General features: G+C 47.4%; 3 protein-coding genes across 7 annotated transcripts in view; 1 reads left to right on the top strand and 2 right to left on the bottom strand.

The window, feature by feature from the left end:
- Nucleotides 1-22: 22 nt before the first annotated feature.
- swa (swallow) lies at nt 23-2,099 on the bottom strand. The gene is made up of 3 exons (XM_001355214.4): nt 1,727-2,099; nt 814-1,668; nt 23-753 (listed from the first exon to the last, which is right to left on the bottom strand). Exons 1-3 carry the CDS (start codon nt 1,989-1,991, stop codon nt 260-262), a joined length of 1,614 nt encoding a protein of 537 aa, XP_001355250.3. The 5' UTR covers nt 1,992-2,099; the 3' UTR covers nt 23-259.
- Nucleotides 2,100-2,187: 88 nt separating this feature from the next.
- On the top strand, nt 2,188-3,389 carry LOC4815819 (calcyclin-binding protein). The gene is made up of 3 exons (XM_001355213.3): nt 2,188-2,331; nt 2,405-2,577; nt 2,639-3,389. Exons 1-3 carry the CDS (start codon nt 2,317-2,319, stop codon nt 3,144-3,146), a joined length of 696 nt encoding a protein of 231 aa, XP_001355249.1. The 5' UTR covers nt 2,188-2,316; the 3' UTR covers nt 3,147-3,389.
- A 38-nt stretch (nt 3,390-3,427) lies between these two features.
- Nucleotides 3,428-21,857, bottom strand: part of pigs (pickled eggs) — a 57,346-nt gene continuing 38,916 nt past the window's right edge. For 3 of the 5 annotated variants that reach the window (XM_033385541.1, XM_033385542.1, XM_001355212.4), the window contains 7 exons: nt 12,473-12,669; nt 12,293-12,411; nt 11,914-12,221; nt 8,161-8,268; nt 7,891-8,087; nt 7,144-7,808; nt 5,853-7,084 (listed from right to left, as the gene is read on the bottom strand). In XM_033385541.1, the coding sequence (XP_033241432.1) occupies nt 5,853-7,084; nt 7,144-7,808; nt 7,891-8,087; nt 8,161-8,268; nt 11,914-12,221; nt 12,293-12,411; nt 12,473-12,669 (2,826 nt within the window). Of the gene's footprint in view, nt 7,085-7,143; nt 7,809-7,890; nt 8,088-8,160; nt 8,269-11,913; nt 12,222-12,292; nt 12,412-12,472; nt 12,670-21,857 lie in introns of all 5 variants that reach the window. The other 2 variants (XM_015185404.2, XM_015185403.2) reach the window with 1 other exon arrangement.

Below are 21,857 nucleotides of genomic sequence, written 5' to 3'. Positions count from 1 at the left end.
TCGTAGTAAATAACTTTAAAAATATTCAAAAATACACATATATTTAGCATGGGGTTTTAACTTGGATTACATGCATACATTCACATATTGTAGATGACAGGATACTCTCGCCAAATAGGCGGCTAAAAGAGCGAGGAACATTAAGGATACCATACTTAACGCAACATAAAATAATAAATTTTGATACAATAATTAAAACGAAAGCAAGACAAAGTTTTAGTGATCGACACATAATTTAGTATATATGTATGTATATAGATCAGCGGTCGGTGTGTCGACCGCCGTATTCCTCGCGAAGCAATGGCAGGCCAATGGTGTAGGTGGCACTGCTGGCGTTGACCGATTGGTTCGTGTCTGTGCAGCGGACACAAGGCCCAAGCAGGCGTAGCATGCGAGTGCCCATCGAAGTTCTCTTGTGCCTGAACTGCACGTGGGACTGGTTCAAAAGGTTGGTCTCACTTGTTCCGGAATTTTGCTCTGGATTGGAACTTTGACTTACATTAATAGACCTCACTTCGATGACGCGGCTGTTGCGCTTGTCGAAAAAATAGATGCCGTCACTGTGACCCCAATCTTGCATCGGCGGGTAGATGCTGCCTTGGGGCTGGCGATGGTACGGTGAGCGCAAATCGAGGGCTTCAACCTCGATGGCAGAGTCGTTGCTGCTTGGGTGACTGCTCTCAGAGTTGTTGGGGGCCGCGCCCCGTCTGGAGGTGATGGCTCGGGAGGATGAATGGCCAGTGGAGGTGGTGCCTGGCAGGAAGAGTTAAGAGACAAAATAGAAAGGTTGGAATGCCTTTCGAGAGTACGCACCATTTCCATTAGGCTCTGCTTCGGTGCTGTCGTTGCTGAAGTCCAGCGAGTGCGGCTGGATGTTCTTCTTCGGTTTTCCGGCATTGGGCTGACGGGCGGCGGGTGCCACGCTCAGCAGGGCAACCTCAATGGAACCAGCACTGCTATCGTAGGTGAGATTGTTCGTATTGGAGCCGGGAAGCGGCGTTCCGCTATCTGCAATGGCGACCATGTTCGATAGTCGGGATATGTTCGGGGCATGGGAGAGTAATTCGTGGTCGGTTTGTGTGGCCTTAGGGACGCTCGCGGGCGGACAGAAGTTGAGGGAACGAAGCGAGTAACTTTGATTGCGTTTCAACTTCTCTTTGCAGTCGGTCAGATCGGTGCGCAAGACGTCAAAGTTGCGCCGCAGCTGCATGTTCTCCATTGCCTTCTCGTCCAGCTTGGTCTGCAGATAGTCGCTGTAGGACTTCAGGTCCTCCTTGTCATTCTGCAGGCGCTCATTCTCGCTGAGCAGGCGCTCGTAGCTGTCGTTGGGGGTTTTGGCATCAGTTATGTTTCCCGCACTGCTGTTATCCAGAGACTCGTCCAGATTGTGCAACTCGTCTACACTGAAGTGGGCCCCGCGCTCTCTGGCTGTGGGCGTCAAATACTCCGGCATGGAGCTGTGGCGCTGGAACTTCTTGGTCGCATTGCGACGCTGTTGGTCCTGGGCATGGATATCCGCTATGTACTTTGCCACTTTGCTAGTCACGTGTTTGTAGCGCCGTTTTGTGTGCGCCGAGTGAATATCCTGGTAGGAGACAGACTTGCTGCTCCGGGCGCTTTTTATCTGAAGTTCGGAATTACCGTTCGCTAGGGCAGAATCCTTAAAATCTGCATTAACCACAACGATAAGTGGGAACGCTAGGGGATTAGGAATGTGATTGCTTACCTTTGTCTACCTCTTCCTCTTCTTCACACTGGTCAAGGCCCACCGGGTCACTGACACAGGTCTTGGCGCTCTTGTTGGCGGCATCGATGAACGAACTCTCATCAGAGCAATCGCTGGTTAAAAATGGCGCGGGATTGCGCTCAAATGCCTCTGGCTGATCGTGTTCGCCAAATTGGCTCTTGAACTGGCGTGAAGCACCTATGCTTGCACTATTAAGCTGTTCGAACAGCTCGTCGGCGGGAAAGCTCTCGTCTTCCAGGCTCATATTTTACAAAAACCACAATGTGAACACAATTTAACCTTTTTATTAACGCGACATACACTTAGTATTGGCACAACTGGAAGAGTGCCGTTACTTTAGTATAAGACGGAGAGCTGCCAACTTTCTAAAACTGAAAATACTAAAAATATCTCTGCCTCAATCGATATAAATGAATACAAACGATATTAATCGATGAGAGTCAATGTGCTTTACGAGGCTTTTGTCATTTTATAGTACATTCTAAACAAGACGGCGCCGGCGTCAGTAAATTTACTCGAAATTTCCAACAAATTTAAAATAAGTAAAGCAATATCAAAAAAATTGTGCGATGTCGATGGAACAGGTAAATAAATCTTTAGTCATCATCTGTTTTCCGAGTAAAACTAACTCTCATTCGGTTTTACCCGTAAAAATAGCTTAAGTCCGATGTAGCCGAATTTGCTGCTTTGCTGGAACAGACGAAAAGCGCCCGCATCAAAGGTGTTCTCACTACAGGAAAGGCAGAGGCGGAGCGCGAGATTGTCAACCTGGAGATGAAGGCACGCCTCGCCGCAGAGCGCCAGTCGTCTAGTTCAAGCGATACTAAAAGGTAGGACTCAATTTGAGACAAGCTACATATTTCTACAGCTGATTTCTCTCCTCCCCCAAAGATATCTGCATGAGCTCACTGACTACGGATGGGACCAGAGTGCCAAATTTGTTAAACTCTTTATCACATTGAATGGCGTACAGGGCTGCACCGAAGAGTCCGTCACTGTCAACTACACCGAGACCTCGCTGCAGCTCCATGTGTGCGACCTTAGCGGTAAAGACTTTGGTCTGTCCGTGAACAATCTGCTACACGCGATAGATGTGGATAAGAGCTATCGCAAGATAAAGACCGACATGGTAGCCATCTATCTGAAGAAAGCCGAGGAGGGCGTAAACTGGGATGTGCTCACCTCTATTCAGAAGCGCCTTAAGCAGAAGCAGGATACTGAAATGAGCAAGGACACCGAGAATCCGGAGTCAGCGTTGGTCAACATCATGAAAAAAATGTATAACGACGGCGACTCCAAGACCAAGCAGATGATTGCCAAAGCCTGGACCGAGAGTCAGGAAAAGTCGCGCATGGGCAAGGAGATTGGCGGAGGCCTCGACGCATTCGGTGACCTTTAAGTTTGCATCCAAACCTGTCGTTTGTCCGTTGTTCCGCAAAACTCCGCTCCACTCCCGTTACGAACTCCAATAGATTACATATATACTATATTTTCATACTGCTGCAAGTGCGACTTTGATATGTACATACGTAGAGTATATATAGAGGGCACTACTTTTCGCAGATGCATAATAGTATGTACATTCTTATACTTACAATTTGAGGATAAATAAAGTACCAGAGTGGGAATTAAGTTCAGGAAATGCGGTGTGCATTTGGAGTGAAAGACTTGGCATGGCTGTTGGTTTATACAATTGTATATAGGCGTTTATTAAATTCTTGTGATTAAAATCTATTATGCTGCTGTTCGCTAGAGTATACTCTCGTGGTCTAATCTATTCCATTTGTAATAGTTAGTTTGCTTTCGAAATGAATTGATAATTACACGTTAACTGTATTTAAAATACATTTTATATGTTCTGGGATATATCAGTATAGTAAATATACTCGTATGTGCATACAATGTATATTCATACATATAGTATAGGGCTCTTGCCCAAAATAATGCCCGAACGCCCCGGGGTGCATTTGCCTCCCTTCCTCCCACCAGATTGCCACATTCTCTTCTATAATTACTTGTACACCCCGGGGATCGATCAGCCAAATCTTCATTTGTTATGTGTGTATGGTGTGTGAGTGTTGAAACAATTAAATTGTTAGTTTGCTCTTTGTTAAAAGATTACTCATTAGTTTGGTAGTGATTCGCTGCTCGCGCTATCGCGCGCCCCTAGTTCCTATAGTACGGGAATTAGTATCAATGCTTTCAAATTAATTTGGTGTCCATTACAAAGCTGAATAACGCAACTTAAGCTAAACGGGGACAATGGAAAACAAACCAATTTTGAGTGAATGTTAAGGCCGATTATCCGAGTACATACGAACTATACAACAAGTAGATACATACATATGTGGGTAATAGACAAACACAATTAAAATCTATATTGTTAATTCATAGGTACGATGTTCTAAGCTACAAGTCAACTTTGCTAAAACAAAAACAAAAATCATATATTTACATATGTATGTATTTTGTTTGATATAATTCCTGGGGGTCTGAAAATTATGCTATCCTTCCAAATCGTATCCTTATCTTTATCCGCTCTCCGATACCCTCTTCCCATCTGTGAAAACAACAGATTTAGTTTTCATTTTACATACATATGTATGTACATTTTGTGACCGTTTGTTAAGTTTTGGTTTGTATATCTACATATGTATGTATGTATGCATGCATATCTATGCGAGTGTGCATGTGCATGTGCATGTGTTTAGATACAAAGCGTTTCAAATATGAACGAATGTGCCGATCTCTGCTAAAAAATTTCCAGAAGGATTAAGTTAAGAAGTTTTAGTTAAGAAGACTAAGCAAGTACCGTAAATTCTTGAAACGCACTGTACAGGTGTGCGTGTTTGTGGTGTGGTGTGGAAGAGTTTTCTGTGTGTTCGACAGGCCAAAGATACACGGTTTTTTGTCGGACCTGCATCCGCATGTGAATGTGTGTCTATATGTAATTATGTAAATCTATTCTGTAAAAGTTGACTTTTCCAAAAACTTTCGGCTTGCCACAACACTCACACAATGATCTATAGATCTGAGGATCACAAGATCCTCTGCTAGCGTATAAAAATAGATGTTGCTTTTTGTGTCCCTACGAATCTACGAGTTAGAAGATTGAATTGCCTGCTCCTTTTTGGATCGATACCTCCTTTAAAAATTTCTAGAAAACTATGTATGCGTCCTCTATATGGCATTTGCATTTGCTGTGTAGATACATATATATATTCGATACAATTTGCTGCTTTGATGTTCGTTTTAGGATATTTTTAAAAGTTCCTGCTATTTCTAGACCAACATTTTTTTTAAAACTTTACTCGAGTCTTGTATTTTCTTTGTATTAATTGTTGTACGCATATATTTTAGATCCCATTTCAGCACAGATCGAATCCGATTCATACAGAAAGATAAAGATATAAAGAGAGATAGAGAGAGAGAGAGTGGTTATAGGTGTTTGATTAGAGTTCAAGGATTATAGGGCTTTAGAATGCTACATACGAGTATGTAGCGTACGAGTATATGTACATACTATATATCTATGTATATATACGAAGAAGAGAGTGTGTATTATAAGGAATATGGGGATAGCTTTGCTGATTTGGGGCTCTGTGGCTCGATTTGAAAATGGGCCCGGGTGTAAGCATTGTGCCCAGCTTGTAAATGATGCAGGATGTTTTGCCCTATAATTGATTTATTCTGATTCTTATCCTGATCGTATCTTGGAAACTCTATGTATTCTATGCCCTGCAAATCGTTTTCACTTTGGGTTAGTATTCCCGAGCGGAACATGGAGCCCGCAGATTAGGTTCCTGTTCTGATTTCCGTTTCACTCCCATCCTCTACTCTGCTCTGCACCCACAAGAACACACACACGCACAGCAGCAGCGACAATTCCAGCTTGGCTATAACCTAACTTATCTATTAACCCCAAACCCAACCCAATCCTTTCTTTCATTTCATTTTCTTTCCCATCCCACTCCACTATACTGCTCCGCATCCCATCGCCTGGTTATTGTTTGGGAGGTTTTTAGAAAACGCTCGGAAGCAGTCGGACCTTGGCGCTGGCGCTGGAGGCGATTGAACGGGCGCGGACGCTTTGCGTCGTCGGGCGCTAGTAAAGCTCTGTATGATGGCGCACCGGAGCCGGGATTTTGGACATGCCGCGCTCCCGTCTTGGCGAAACCACGCTGGCTGCTACAGCTCCCGCTCCCGCTCCCGATCCCACTCCCGCCACAGTGGTGGAGTGATTGCTCTCGCACGAGCTGGCGGCGGAGCTGCGCTTGGAACGAGCCTTAGCCGGGGGCGAGCAGCTCTCGGAGCGCTCCAGGTTGCCGTTGCTGTGAACCCACGCTGTGGTAAAGTCCTCGTACATGGGCGTCTTCTTGCCATTGGAACTGGTTTTCACAGCTCCCACTCCGGCTACGGCTCCGGCTCCGGCTACTACTACTGTTCCAGAACTGGTTTGATTGCTGGCCGCGTATCGGGAGAGGAGAGTCTTCATCTTCTCGAGGATCTGGGCATCGTTCTTGGCACTGCTGGCCGCCTCGAGCAGCTGCTGCGCCAGCGGTGATGAGGCATGGTTCTTTACTGGCGACGTGGTCAGGGAGCTAGTGCATCCGCCGCGCACCCTCCTCCCATTGCTGTCGTAGAGGATCTGGGACGATCGCCCCTTACCGCTCCGCTCAAACGGAGCTGGGGCCACAAAGCTTTCTGGAGTGCACTGTGGCCGTCTCTTGCAGCTGTTGGGGGCAGCTGTAGTGCGTCCGCTCCATGTGTTGGTCACATCCCGTACCGTTGGTAGATTCGAGGCCTGCCGAGAGGCGCGTGGCGAAGGCACGGGCGTGGGCGTGGACGCCACCGTGGTGCGGCTTCGCATGGAGCGGTACACGGGCTGCTTGCGGCTGAAGCCGACGGGTGGTGCGGCGGAGGAGCGGAAGCTCAGATCCTGGAGGCTGCCGCCGGCGCCGCCGCAGGTGCTGTTGTCGATGCTGCGCCGGCGCTGAGCCAAAGGTGAGCGGGGAATTTTACTGAGCAGCGCCGGGGACTGCTGCATCTCTAGCTTGGGGGAGTGCGGGCTCTTGGCCATGTCCACGGTAATCTCATCGTCGGTGATGAATACACCCGACTGCTCGAACTTGTCCGCCATCTTCGGCAGACGGAGGATGGCCGGCAGCGACTGGGGGCCATCGCACACAGAGTAGTCTTGCTCCACGTCCACGTCCGCATCCGCGTCAAGCTCCTGCCCATTGAGGTCCTCTTCCTCTAGTATATCCGTAGCCGCCTTCTCCGGGGGCTCTTCCGAAGGCGAGATCTGTGAGTCGCTGGACGTCTGATCGAGACGCGCTGCGGAAGGGAATTCGTAGCTTAGAGGGGAATCAAGGAAGGAGCGGTTGTGGACTCACCATTGGTTTCAGCGTCTTCCATCGAGGCCTGACTGTGCAGGGACTCGCGCTTCTGGGCACTCGACTGGTTTACCCCCAGGCTTCGGTAGCCTTCGTCGCTGATCTCGCTACCGTTGTCGCTGATATTCTCAAACTTGCTTGAGTTGCCCTGCTCCGGGACGGACTGTCCCCCGCCAAGCACTCCTCCAGATGAAGGGGCAGTCACCGCCCCCCCTCCCAATCCGGAATCCTCCAGGGAGCAGCTGCAGCCGCCTGGCAGCGACTTAGGTCCGCTGCTGTATGAGTCCAGGGAGCTCTGCTTCTTCCGCATGTCGATCAGCCGCCGGGGACTTGGTGACATGGAGCGCCTGGCCAGGCCAGGGGAGCCCAGCAGCTGTTGCTCTGGAACGACGGCCGTGGTGAAGGAGCCACTGACTGCCACGATTCCGTTGCTTTGGATACCGTTGATGAATTTACGCTGCGGTGTCGGACTTCGACTCCGGTACTTTCCTGAATTTGGGGAGAGACTGTTGCCATTCTGTTGGGCCTGGCCTTGTGCAGCTCCCAGTCCAATTCCCATTCCCACTGCTGTTGCCGCTGTGGCTGCTGTTGCTCCTCCAGCTCCTCCAGCTCCTCCTCCGTTGCAGTTTGGACTGTTGAAGACGCGTCGCGCAGCGGTCGGTGACCTGAGAAAGGGAGTGGAGTGAAAGGGAGTAAATATCATTGGATCTAGAGGAGAGAAGGGACTACAAAATCCGAATCCCTTACCGCTCGAATATCACCTGAGCCTTGTGCAGCTCGATGCCGTTACTCGGATTGTGGTTGGGAGACTGTCGGGGGATGAGGCGGGCGGCCACCGAGCTGCGGTGCTGGGCCCGGCAGCGGCAGGGGTCGTGCTTATCCAGGTAGTGGGCCAGGGTATCCCATCCGCCTCCCACGCGCACCATCACATGGGAGCGCAGTATCTGAAAGTGGCACGCGAATATAAGCGACTCTCCCTCTGTATTCCTCGCATTCCAGCCGCCAACGAATACTCACCCGCACAAAGATGAGTACTTTGGTGTCGCCGATGCGATACTTGCCCTCGGACACCCGGACCATGGGAAACTGCGAGGGGCATGTGCACTTCTCTACCAGATCTCTAACCTGCAAAGGAATCAAATATGTACATATGTATATACAGTTAAGAGCCCATATTATAGTAGATTAAGAAACTGTACATCTCAAAACCTAATTGAGATCAAATAAAATAATAGTAAAAATTACCTATAATTAATAATAAAGAATGTAATATACATATGTTCATATGTATGTATGTATGTAATCCTAAATTAGAAAAGATTATATAATCATATAAGATTAGTTTGACCCAAACAAAACCAATGTGGCATCTAGTGACTAGTGCTCTACAAGCTAATTGTAGCACTAGGAAAGCCAGATAACAATAAATAAAAAAAAAATTTAAGATATACATATGTACATAGTACATGTATGCGATAGGGGTACGGATAGGGATAGGGATAGGGATAGGTGGAGCCAACACGCGGTCGTGTCTCACAACAACTTTTGATGAAGCGCTCACAGAAAAAGTTCCTGCGTTGTGTGTTTAATTTTCTGCATATTTTTGGTTATTAGTTGGTTATGTGTTTTTCATTTACATATGTACATAAGCACATACATACATGTACATACATGTACATGCATAGGCAAGTAATCGTTGCCAGACGCAAAAGACACCTTTTCCTTTCGCTCGCGACAAAATGGTCAATGAACAACAGTAACAAAAGAAACATGTAAAATCAGGCTTTGCTTGAGCGAAGAGCGAGTTAGGCAAAAACAGATTTGATCGGGTCTTCTCAGTCTCTTTTCTTTTCTCCATGTGTCCGTAAATGTGAGTGTTTTTTTCGGACACCAAGAAAGTGTCAACCGTTCTGTGCGAGGTCTGCTTTGGTATATTCGATAAGTTGATGTTCCATGATCAGTTATCGCTGCGCATGTGTCTATGTGTTTATGTTTTATGTTTTATCATATCAGTAAACTGGTCTAGCAAGGAGAACATTACTTGCTCTATAGGGTATCTCAGTCGATATGACCTTGGGCTGTGATAACTGATCCTTATCATCGTTTCCATACCTTGATCTAAAGATAAGCTCTAATACGATGAGCCAATTCGATATCCGTAAACCGTAAAGTTCTGGGTGGCACTGTACCGTAAATCGAGTCTTTCTGGACTGCCCTGCCATCCTGCCTGCCACCCAGCAACCTTCGTGGGCCGACGCTAACACCCGGCATTGCATAAGCCTGACCCCAGTAGTCGGACTGACTCCCTGACTGACTGGCGACCGACTACTGCAGTTGGAGCTGATGCTGATACTGATGCTGTGTGCGCGGCTGAAGCTGAAGCTGACGCTGATCCAGCGACGAGCGACGACGAGCATCGGGGTCACCAAATAGTTTTCCACTGCATAAATTCACGCGCTGCCATTGTCCAACCAACAAATGATCCGCGGAGAGGCAGCAGAGGTGCTACCTAGCCCTAGGGAGAGCCAAGCAGTCCATGGGAGCCAGACTGTGCTTCAGCCCCAGCCTGGGCTTCAGCATCAGTATCAGCATCAGCCCGAACTGACGACTCTGTCCGTCCCAACTGGCGGCAGCGGACAAACAACAAATGACGACTTGGCCCGACACCGACTTCCACTCAAACTCCAACTCTGGGCTCTGACTCTGGACTCTGAGGTCTGGATCCTGGCTCCAACTATTTCCTCGAGACCATTGCTACTGTAGTTTGTTGCAAGACCAAACAGATGGATGGGCGGGTTAGAGGACAGAGTACAGGGGATAGAGAGGGAGGGCAACGCATTTGCACCTTTGAACTTTTGCATCTCCTTCGGCAGCTTTGAATGCGTGCTTAGGTGGAGCTGCTGACAATAAATCTTTCGGCCGTGGGGGAGACCGGAATCGGGAGGGAATCTCGCATCTCTGCCAGAGATCGAGGATCGGCGTGACTCTGACGCATACGAGATTAGCTGGCCATGGAGATGGGGCGATGTGGTCCTGGGCTAACCATAAATCGCATGCCACAAGCATCCACGGCAGCAACTGCCTGCTACAGACAGCAGACAACAGGCCAGGGACAGACAGCTATGCGGACGTGCCAAAGCCTCAGTCTGAGTCTCCAGCTTCGAGTCGACAAATGATCGTGGTTGCTTCCCTTTTCTCCCCCTTTTTCTTTTCCTCAGTAGTGGCTGCTGTTGGTGGTGGTGGTGGTTGCTGATGCTGATGCTGCTGCTGCTGCTGATGCTGCTGCTGATGCTGCTGCTGATGCTGTTGGTGGCACATCATTTGATTTTCGACAAGTTGTTGAGGCTATTTGCTGATTTGGCTGCTGTGGCTACCTCCGATATTGCGGCTCTGGCTGCTGCTCAAATATATTGGCTGACTCTGCCATGATGGAGTCGAGAGGATGGAGGATCGCCCGGACAGCTTGTGGCGCTGCTTCATGTCCATGTCCACGCCAAGACCATCTATCCATCCCCCAGCTGTCGATCGTTGCTAGATGTTGCTGCTGCTGTTGCTGGCGGCGTGAGGAAATGTTTGTATGGCTTTCATTAGTCTGGACGTCGCTGATTTCCATTGCGTCTATCCTGCATCTATCCCCTACCATCTATCCACCCTCCCCGCATTTATCTCCATCCTCCTGCTGTTGGTGATGCTGGCGCTGTCGTCACACTTGCAATTACATTGACAATTTCAATTGCTGTAATAGTTGTTGGCACATCGTCAGCGACGACGCCATTGGGGAACATCTTGTCAAATTAATTTGACATCTCAACATGGCAGACGGACTGCCGCAATGCCTCCATGCCGCACTGTCGGATTGGCGGAAATAGGAGATACTTTGCTCCCCCCTAAATTGGCATCCTATCCCCTACAATGTGTCCGACAGACACCCAACTAAATCCCACTCCAGGCTGCCTTAGATTTGTTTTCGTTTGGGTTGCATTTGACTTTGGTTTCGGTTTAGCTGCTTTTGGGCCAAGTTCCTAAATGGAAGCTCAGCCATGGCTAAAAATGGTCTTAAGAAAAGTGGCAACAACGACAGCGGTCACTACGAAGGCAAAACAATCGTGAGTTGGGCCATGAACGAAATGTACATATGTATGTACAATCAAAAAGAGAAACCCCAAAGAAGTGGACACTGGCACTGGCACTGGAACTGGCACTGGAACTGGCACTGGAACTGGCACTGGAACTGGGACTGGGGCACTTGAGGAACGTACAGACATAGACACACACCCATAGATAGCCCTGCCACAGAAAACCCAAAGGCACCAAACAGGAAACTAATATACATAGCTAATACTCGAAGCGAGATTCCGGTATAGACTTCTTCTGTTCACTGAATCATGCCCTCAATTAAAGCTCTTGATAAGCTCTACAAAGGAATACAAGCAAAATGTCGCTCTCTCTGCGAAGGGTTCAGATCTTGAATTGAATTTAATTAAATTGAACAGAATATCTTTAGAACGAAACAGAAAGGATTGAGTGAGAAAATCACTACGATATAAGAATTAGACCACTTGTTGGCAATCCGGAAACAGAAACACAATGATTCTTGCTTTTAGAAACTCAGTTGGTTACACGGCCGGACTTTTTCCAGTGTATCGTGTTGTAAGAATGCCGTTTAAGTGTATACAATATTTGCAGTCTTGTAAACAAATGTTGAAGAAAGACAAAAAAAGGTAAAGGTACAGATACGAGTAACCGACTACCTAAGTCGGTCTCACTCACCATCTCATCGAGGCTTTTCAGATCGTTGGTGACTATCTGGGGCTGGGGACCGTACATCAGCATTGGATTCTCATCGGCATCATCTTCATTCTCCGAGTCATCGCTGTCATCGTATAGATCCGTCTCCGAGCCCACTGTCGTTGTCGTTATTGTTGTGGATGTGGCCATGTTGCTAATCGTTGAGCTGGAGGCGATTGCCTCCGTCTGTGTCCCGCTGTCCGAGGAGTTGGCGCCATTGGCCTTGATATCGGCGGCGATCTCCCGATCGATTTGTCGCTCCATCTGCACCAGCATGGGGGCCAGCATTCCTGTTGGAAGAGAGAGGAGACCATGTGATAAAGATGGGGGATAATGTGAATCGAATCCCTAGATGACGTACCAAACTTGGCACCTCGTCGCGCCACCTCCAGGAGGCAGAGGATCACGTGCTTCTCATTCTTGCGCATGATCAGATCGTCCGTTTCAAACAGAAGGCATTCGATTATCTTGAGGCTCTTTCTGCAGGAATTATCGATTGAGTTATAGGGGAATCGATTGCCGCTGGAGATGAACCACTTACCTGCACCAAGTTATGAAGTTGGAAACATTGTCGCGAGCAAAGAAGGTACCGCTTTTGGCTGCCGGCAGGTAGTGGATGTTGCCCAGGGCCAGGATCGGACCGGCCAGGCCGGATGTCATCGAGCGTGTCATCGATTTGTTGCGCGCCTGTCGCCGGGCCAAATAGTCCTCGGCCGCCTGCCGCACATAGTTCGCGTGCTGCAACAACGAGGAGCAGAAATACCCAATGAGCACAGACAAAAATTTCAGCGAGCGGCACGATTGAAAGTCAAGACAAAAATACAAAACTAGAAAATTGTTATTTTTAAGCTTCCTAAGAATTTAGCACGACATTTTTAGGCTGCCCCAGGCCCGTGTCCCCCACAGCCCCGATCCACAGACCCCAACGGTCGTTGAACGATCAGCATTGCGACGATATTTCGACAGGTTTTTTGTTTTGTGCTGTTTTTGTCGAACTGTAAATTCAGGACAAAGGGCGATTAAAGATGCGCGAGAGTGTTTTTTCTCTTCGTTTCACCGCTCACTTATGTATGTAGATGTATGTAAATATGTGCAATAGTACAGTACACATCAAGAGGGTGCACATGCACATCCTAGTATTCTAGTATTAACGCGCCCATGTTCTGTATGTTCATAAATTGAGAAACGAATTTGCTGTATGGAAATATGTCAGGCCTACCCTCACCTATTGCACTCTAGAGATGGGAGAGAATTCATCACTCATAACATATGTATGTTGAACTTTTCTGTTGAACTCGCATCCTTTATCGCTTTACCGCCTTTCAGGAATCTGGAGACTACCACTTGGCTCCTTAGCCCCTTAGCCCCTTCACAGCTTACTTAAGTTCTGAGAAGTTTTCACCCACTTAGTCTCGTACTGCCTGTCTCTAACCCCTTCGTACCACACTGCCACAACAATTTGCCATTGGCACATTTGACGTCTGAGGTAATATCATCCGCCATCGGAGAACCCCCAAGCTCGAATCCCATATTCGAGACGATACGATGCGCTGCACTGCGCTGCTGCTAGCGCAAGCAGTAATCGTGTCTCGACGTGTCATGCATTTCCATTTCCATTTCCATTTCCATTTCCATTTGCATCATTCCATATTCATTTATGCACATTTTGTTGCAATAATTTAATATTTAAACAATATTATTATTTCTGCCTCTCCTTCTCTCCGCTGCATCTTTTATGGATATCTGACAAATGCTTTATTTGGTGTTTATTGTTTCACCTTTCCATAATACCCTAGCCCCAAACAAGGGCATTCCCAGCAACAGCAACAGCAATAGCCACATCAGCAGCAGCAGCAGCAGCGGCAGCAGCAGCAGCAGCAGCAGCAGCAAAAGGCACGACATCCACAGCCAGCGTGCATGACGCTGCTCTTCTGCCGACGTTTCTGCCGTTGCTGCGAAATGACTAAGGAGTGCATGGGGATGACAGAGGTAGTCTAATTGTAAATATGCATATCAGTTCGGGCCACAAAGAAAGGGAACTAAATGCTTCAGTCGGTTTTCCATTTCTCGCGGACCTATGTACGTTAGGGTTAGGGTATCGTTGCGTCGATCTTTTCATTAGATGGTTCTTCCTCTTATTCCTCTTCTCCCTCTCCATCATCTTGGGCTCTTATCATGCCAGGTGAGCAACGACGGCAACGGCAACGCGGACAACGGGGACAACGGCGACGCCCACGATACATTTTGGCTACCCAGAGGCGTTAAATGCATCTCCCCCCATCATCATCATCTTCTGCTTCTGCGCTGCGCTGCCCACGAACAGCATTATCATACCCTTACAGAGGGTATTATGGGTATTATGCTTTGCCACAAAAAAGAAGCATATTCGACCCAGTTTTTTGATTGCCTCCTGGCTTTTTACTATTTCTGATGCTTTTACAGAAGTGGCCAACACACAGGAAGACGCCTAACCGATTTACATGCAAGGGTATCAAATTCTTCGACACTCGAAGCTAGTAATCCTTCTCTGTTAAACCTTGGTTTCGTTTCACTTTGATCGCTGGCAGCAACACAGCTGAGCAGCAGCGCAGCGCAGCACATCGTAGCTTCGCTTAGAACTGAAGCCCCGCTTGGTCTATATGCATTTCTATCTGAATCTGTAGCTGTATCTGTATCTGTATCTGTGTGTGTTCGTGTCACTTGTGTCGTGTCTTCGTGTGAGGGGAGCACCATCAAATGTTTGTTGTGTCTTCTTCTGAAAAATGCATAGACAGCGGCAGAATGACCCAAACAGACAGACAGACAGACAGACAGACAGACATACGGACGGACGAAAATGCATATTTGATAATCCCCCCACAGAGGCAACATCACCTTTTCACTTTCGAAACTCGACTGATGCTTGAGGATGGAGAGTGCAGGTTGGGGGAGGAGAGGGTGCAAATGGGTATTATGACATCATAGCTTTCTTGCATCAACAGTGTGGCACGTGCCAGTGGTTTTTTATCGACGCCAATGGTAATGGATCAATGGAGGAGCGATATTTCGCCAGCAAATAAATGCCAAAGAACTTAAAGCTTTCCATGTCCATGTCCCAGTGCCCAAATCTTCCAATCCGCAAGCCGTATGCATATCCGCATTCGAATCCGGATCCGCATCCGCATCTTCAGAGTCAAGTGTTGAAGCAATTAACGTGACTTTAGCCTCGCTCTTTAGCTCCTGCTCTTGCTCTTGCTCTTGCTCTTGCTCTTTCTCGGCTGCTTCTCATGCTTCTCCCCTTGAACCTCGCCTCCTCATATTAGTATTCCTTCTTCTTTCGCGTTGCGCGAGGGCAAGGGCCAGAGAGACGACGAAAGTGGGTCGCCCTGTGGGCCACCGCCACTCAATCTGGCCACGCCACCCACGTCGCGTGTACGTGACGTACGTTGATGCGATGTATGATGGATGGGCAGACGGGCAGACGGCAGACGGCAGACGGGCAGATGGCAGAGGAAGAAAACGCGCAAGGAAGAAGTCTATGCGAGGGCATAGGCGTCTGCTTGGGAGGAGAGGCTTGCAAGTGCAGGCTCTCTGCTCTCTGCTCTCTGGCTGCGTTGCGTTTGCCGTCACGTAATTAGCTTAGATTTCAGGCCCCCTCTTGCAGTTTGGTCTGCCTACCAACATGCCTGCCCTGCTGCAAAATGTGTGTCAATATGGCGTTAATAACATTACATGACTGCTAAAAGCAATTGCAAAAAAGCTCTGTCGCATTATAACCATAACGGCTGAGTCGTAAGCGCGGGCGCTGTAGAGGCGCCGACAGAGGCAGCGACAGCGACAGCGACAGCGACGCTGTCAGTGCAAATGAAATTGTTTTAGTTACGCAAAAAGCCAAATAAATTAAAAAAAAAAAAAAACAAAAAACAAAATAAAAGCGCGCCGACAAAACACAACAACAAAAATAGATAAAATGCGCAAACAAATTCAAGTCAAGAAGGTGCTGAAATTTTCGATATCCTTCTGGGTCTCCCAGATCTGTATGTCAGTTACATAAATATGTACCTTCCTCTCGCAGTCTTCATCGTCCTGTGGCACCCCATGGCGGAGGGAGCGAGATATAATGGTAGGACAGTACATCGTTGGTGGGAAGAGACAGATATAACGGAGAAACAACGTAATGTGGAAAGTTGGAAAGAGCACAGACGGAGTGCAGGAATATATATTGCATATACATGCATACATATGTACATATGTACATGAGTATGTACATATGTATGTATACTGCCCCCCCCCCCCCACCCTTTGAGGGATCTAAGAGGGCTTTGCACACATGCTGTAAAAATCATAATACTCTCTGCAAGAGGGTATACAATAGGCCAAATTGAAATAAGTAAATAACGAACAAAAGTTGATTTCTGCAATTACACAAACACACAGAAGTTGTGCGCTCTGGTAAGCGGATTTCAAACTGTTTTTGCATTGTCAATGAGTGCCTTCATCGATTAGTCCCACAAAGCAACTCCGCTTTTTGGTTTCCGCTTTTGCCTCTAAGCACGACTGTTTGAGGCTCTCAGCTCCGTTCTCGTCTAAGTTCGGTTCGGTTCAGCTGAGTTCAGCTCCACTCGGGGCCTGCCGTCCCACTCCGCTCAGAGCTCAATCAAAAAATCCCATTCAAAATCATATTTCCAACGTTTCTTTTGTGTTTTGTGTCTGTCGTCTCTCCTGGGTTCAAGGTTCTCAGTTCTCAACGACTTCCTCTACCCACATCACACATGCCTAAATACATACTATGTATGTACATACATATGTATGTAGGTACATAATCGTATTTGGCTTTGGCAATGATAGATCGATCAGTGTATTCGCTTGCAAATGATTTCTGCACAAGCGAAACAGCCTCAGCAACAACATTAACCACAATGATCGATCCATTGATCTGAGAGCGACTATCGGTCACCTGCTCGGAGGTCTTCTGATCTTGGCCGGGCGACGATTAACGGTATTTCCATAATGCCCATAGAAGGCTTTTTTGTTAGTGTGTCTGATGCTGTTGCTGCTGCTGTTGCTGTTGCTGTTGCTGTTATCTACGAGTATTTATATTTTGCCCAAAGGGTTGTTGCTCCGTCGACATCCCATCTCTTTCGGTGTGTGGGAAACCGCTGCGACCATGGGACCATTGGAGAGGCGATTCGATCAGCAGCATCGATAGGTCTCAATGAGATCACTCAGAATGCGATCACCGATCACGATTGCCGGCGAAAACAGGAACGGAAACTTGCGCTTGGTTCGGAACGAATGGAAATGGTATTTAAGCTCATGGCATAAATAGGATAAGTCATTCGACGGGAAATCGAAGTGTGCTCTTGAAATTCGAGTAGCCCAAAGCTGATTAGCTCCGCAATTGATGTGTTATTCGATTTAACCTTATTATTGTACTACCCTATTAAGTACTTGCATATTTACACACGTACATATGTATGTACATATTTAATACATATACATATATACATATATACATACATATATACATATACCGACATATTTTCTTGACCAGCACCAACCGTTTTGCCAGCTATAAAGCCAACTTCATTTGTGAAGTTAATTCTATTAAAAGACGCAAGAATGGTTATCAAATGTAATTTGGTTAATTCTAAAGATGTTTTCACACAATTTTACAAGTTGTAGTGTTATTGTCTTTGTCATTATCATATGGATGAAATATAACTACAGTATGCTTGCACATAGCTGTAGCTCTTACACGTATTCGTACCCTTCCAGGGCTAATAAGGCGTTGTAGTTTGGCTATAACAATAACCAGAGCAGAAGTCTTTCTATAGTTAGATGGCTATTTGGCTATCGCCGAAGTTGGCAAAAACTTCGATGCCAAAACCAAAAGCTGAACCGAACCAAGCTGAACTGGTTGTGGTGTTGTTGCTGTTGTTGTTGTCGTTGTTGTTGTCGTTGTTGTTGTCGTTGTCGCTGGGGCCAAAGCCAAAACGAATTTTGAATGTGGGTGAAGTTGTTAAAATGTGGCAAACGCAATCGAGGTTAGCCGGAGACAGACAGAGATAGAGAGAGAGATAGAGAGAGAGATAGAGAGAGAGAGAGAGAGAGAGAGAGAGACCCCACCACCCCTAGTCCCAGGCAAGCACCAGCACCAGACGGACCAACAATGAGTTGTACCTATTAGCTGGCGCATATTTAGTTATAAACTTGAATTTAGACTCTGGCCAAATCGGAGTCTGTCCATGTGCTCGAGTAAGTATTTGCCCCCAAAGTAAGAGCGAGACTGACACAATACTTGCACAGCACCAGAAACGACATCAAGAGGTACAGATACAGATGCAGATGGATTTACAGATGGAGATAAAGAAACCCAAACCGAAACCGAAACCGAAACCGAAACAGAAATAGAAATACTCGTACATCGAAATAGACCCGACTCAGAGTCAGAGCCAGAACAAGCCACAAATGTCGAGATCTGTTTGTCGCGCTTGTCCAATTTGTCCGATTTGGTGTGTTTCCTGTTTGGGATAGCCAAAATACCAACATCAAAAAAATAGAGCAACGGTGGAATACTTGTCGAGTTTGTGGCTTAGATACTTAGATCTCAGATCTTGGTTACCAGATCCATTAGCGTCCATTTCTTACATTAGGGTGACTAATGTAAATCAGCATCGATTTACCAGTGTACGTCTTAATCTTAAAAGGTGAATGATTCGTATTGAGTCCGACACAGCTATAGTAGTTCTTATCTCAGAACTAAGATCATTATTTTGTTCAGCTTATGTATACTGAAGCTTTATATCTTTATAATCAGGGAAAGTAATCTTGAACGATTCGCATTCGATGTGATAGTCATCGAACAGCTGAAAATTGAAGTAAACTGTGCAAACGTAGAAACTGTGCAAATTGTAATCCTCAATCTCGCAGATATGGCTCGGAATGATGTTCATTTGATGTAGAATAGATAATCCCAATAGTCTTCACAGTTGACTTCTGGATCAGATTGCTGATGAGCAGTGCAAAATAGTAAGCAGGCGCAAATATGCTCGTCCTTTACCAAATCAGGCATTGAATGCATCACAGTTACCTCATTTCTGGCTCCTTTTAAGTTTCTCCAATGGATCACGGATCACGGATCACGGATCACGGATCTCTGATCACGAAACCGCCTTTACCGACAGACAGAGAGAGATATCATCACGGACGAGTTATGGTGCGTGCTGGCGGTGGCCAACTGGGGATCTCCGCTCGGATCGTGCAAATTGCCTGGCCATGCCGAGTCTGGATCTGGCCGAGTCTATTTGGCTATTTGTCCACTTTTAGCCAAACAAAACGGAGGCATCGTCATTGTCCTCGTTGGGTTGGAGTGGAGCATTTGTTGTGTGTAAATACGGAACATATGTAAATATTAATTTTATTAAACAAACGTGACTCCAAGATCTTGGCTTGGATTGGCTTGGCTTGGCTTGGCTTGGCTTCGCTTGTCTTTGGGGCTTTGCGTTTTGTGATTTGGGGCCTGGACTTGGCACATTGACGACGTTGACACGACAATCCACACCGACGGGCCGCAGTTTCTCTGGTTTCTGTTGGTGTTTGCTGTGCGGTTTTTCATATTTGGCTTTTCGATTCGCAATATTTGTGGATGCGAAATGCTTTGGTACCTTTGTTGCCATCGTTACCGTTTTGGCACTGGCTGTTGACCGTCGACAAATGGTGGCATCACCGGCGTTCATCAGGCACGCATCAAAGTTGCGTGGGAACAGGCGACCTGGGAGGAGGCGGTCTGGCCTTTTGAAGTCCCAGTCCAGTTTTTAAGTTCCACTTTCCACCTCCAAGCGGCTGGCATTTGTAGTGGTCTGTGGAGTAGTACATGGAGTACATGGCTCTTAATCTCCATGGTTCCATTTCAGCCCTGCGGACTGCGAATTACGGATTGTGGATTGGTTGGTGAAAGCAAATGGAGTGTGGCCAGAGCAGACTTCTCAGCGATAAGTCACTCTGTTGATCGATTAAACGATTCTTCTATTGATTTCCGTTTTGGTGCTGACTGAATGACGCAGACTAGACTTCTCCTAGAAGCGCTTTTCCACTGACCTTGCCGCTTATAGGCAGAGGCAATTACAAATTTAGAAATTGATTCGCCTTATGGAACATGCATAGATCGTGAGTGCTTCGGCGAGTCCTGGTCACGCTCTCCCGCCCCTAGAATGGGCTTTTTCCAACTCCCGGACAAGCTCCCTCGTAGAGCTCAAATTAGTCAGCGACACTCCATAAATCAGACACACTTCCCGACAACCGTACCGCCCCGCCCCGCCCAGACGGACACACACACACACAAAGGCAAAAAAATCAAATGGCAACGGGTCCATGTCCAGCTTCAGGTCCAGGTCCAGGCTGAGGTCCACTTCAGACAGCTGCCAATTGGCTGGGTCTGCTTGGTCCAGGTCCAAGCGATTAGCATACAATTTGTGGGGGGATTGCTGGGGCCAGCACGCGCAGCAAAAAATAATAATCGCTTGGAGTTTTTAAATTTTGTCTCTGGCTCTGTCTCTGTCTCTGACTCTGACTGCCGTTCCCGTCCGGACTGCCAGTGGTCGCTACAAATTGCAGCGTTAATAAAGTCAAAATCGGATTGGACACGGCCTGGCCTCACCTCCAGCCACAGTCACAGTCACAGTCTCACTCCCACTCCTAGGCCCAGTCCCAGCCCCAGCCCCAGCCCCAGCCCCAGTCCAGCTGTGGCCCCTGTGCTGTCAGCCACCTGTGTTGAACACTGGCCACTCGGAAAGCGATTGGGCAGCGATATACGAGCGATATACACTCCTTTGCAGCGCAATCAACCAACCCGATAGATCCGAGAGAGATATTCGATCACACAATAAATTCAGCACTAATGAATTTTGATTCATTTCCATTCGCTTTCGCACAACAGCCAAATAACTTCAGCAATCAATGGAGCAGGGTTGACGTGACCTACATATGTATGTATATACATTCACATACGATGATACGAGCCAGATATCAATGATTCTGCAGCAGCATATCGCCCTGCTAAAACATACATAGGTAGGTATGTACATATGTACATTGGTACGTATGTACGTACGCACGTACGTATGTAGATTCGGCAGAAACCCAGCTAAAGAAAAAAACGTTTAGATCCTTCGGAAACTTTCAGTTTCCTTGGCACTTGTATGACATGATGTTGTAGATACATACATATGTATGCTGTATATATTCTTTTTCTGTCTCTAATATACTTAACGACTACAAGTGTACTGTACCGAAAGACTCGCCAATGGACACACACAGAAGACTACATGAATCCGTCGGTCATTATATACACATAAGCTGTCCCATATACCCGTAAGCGAAGGGCCTGCTCCCGCCCAAACTGGCCCTTGCCGCCGTGGAGGCCCCGACAGGCCTAAATAGTTGACGTGACTCTGGCTTTCAGTATGGATAAGGATGTTACCGGGGTTATCGATGACCGTTCTCTCAGGTGACCAGTCTACCGTCCGATGATGCGAGACAGCTGGTCTCCGGATCCCGAAACCAGCATGCGGTCAGCTCCGTTCACCACAGGATAGGTTGATCGGTCCAGGTTTACTTTAAAGCGGTGGTCCTCCAGGCCGCGGATCAGGTCCTAGGGAGTGCTCACCATCAGAGCGCAGCCTGCCTGATCATCGTACAGCTGCGTCTTGCTCTCCTCGGTCGTGATCAAGCAAATGGTGCGAATTTCATGGGGCGTCGTAGGCACTCACCGTCTTTGCTACTTTCAGGGTCGTCTCGCGGACGGGCACGAGTATTAAGGCGATCGTCTTTTGAGGGGGCTGGGCCAGGATATGCTGGATGACAGCCAGGATTGGCTCCAGGCTCTTGGCTCTACAGGCTCACTCCGCGTTGCTCCAGTATTCCGCGCATGTGCCCGCTGAAGGGCG

This window comes from Drosophila pseudoobscura, chromosome X (genome assembly GCF_009870125.1).
Source record: "Drosophila pseudoobscura strain MV-25-SWS-2005 chromosome X, UCI_Dpse_MV25, whole genome shotgun sequence".
NCBI classification, from domain to species: Eukaryota; Metazoa; Arthropoda; class Insecta; order Diptera; family Drosophilidae; genus Drosophila; species Drosophila pseudoobscura.
Note: the sequence above shows the minus strand (reverse complement) of the source record. Positions and strands in the feature narration are given on the sequence as shown.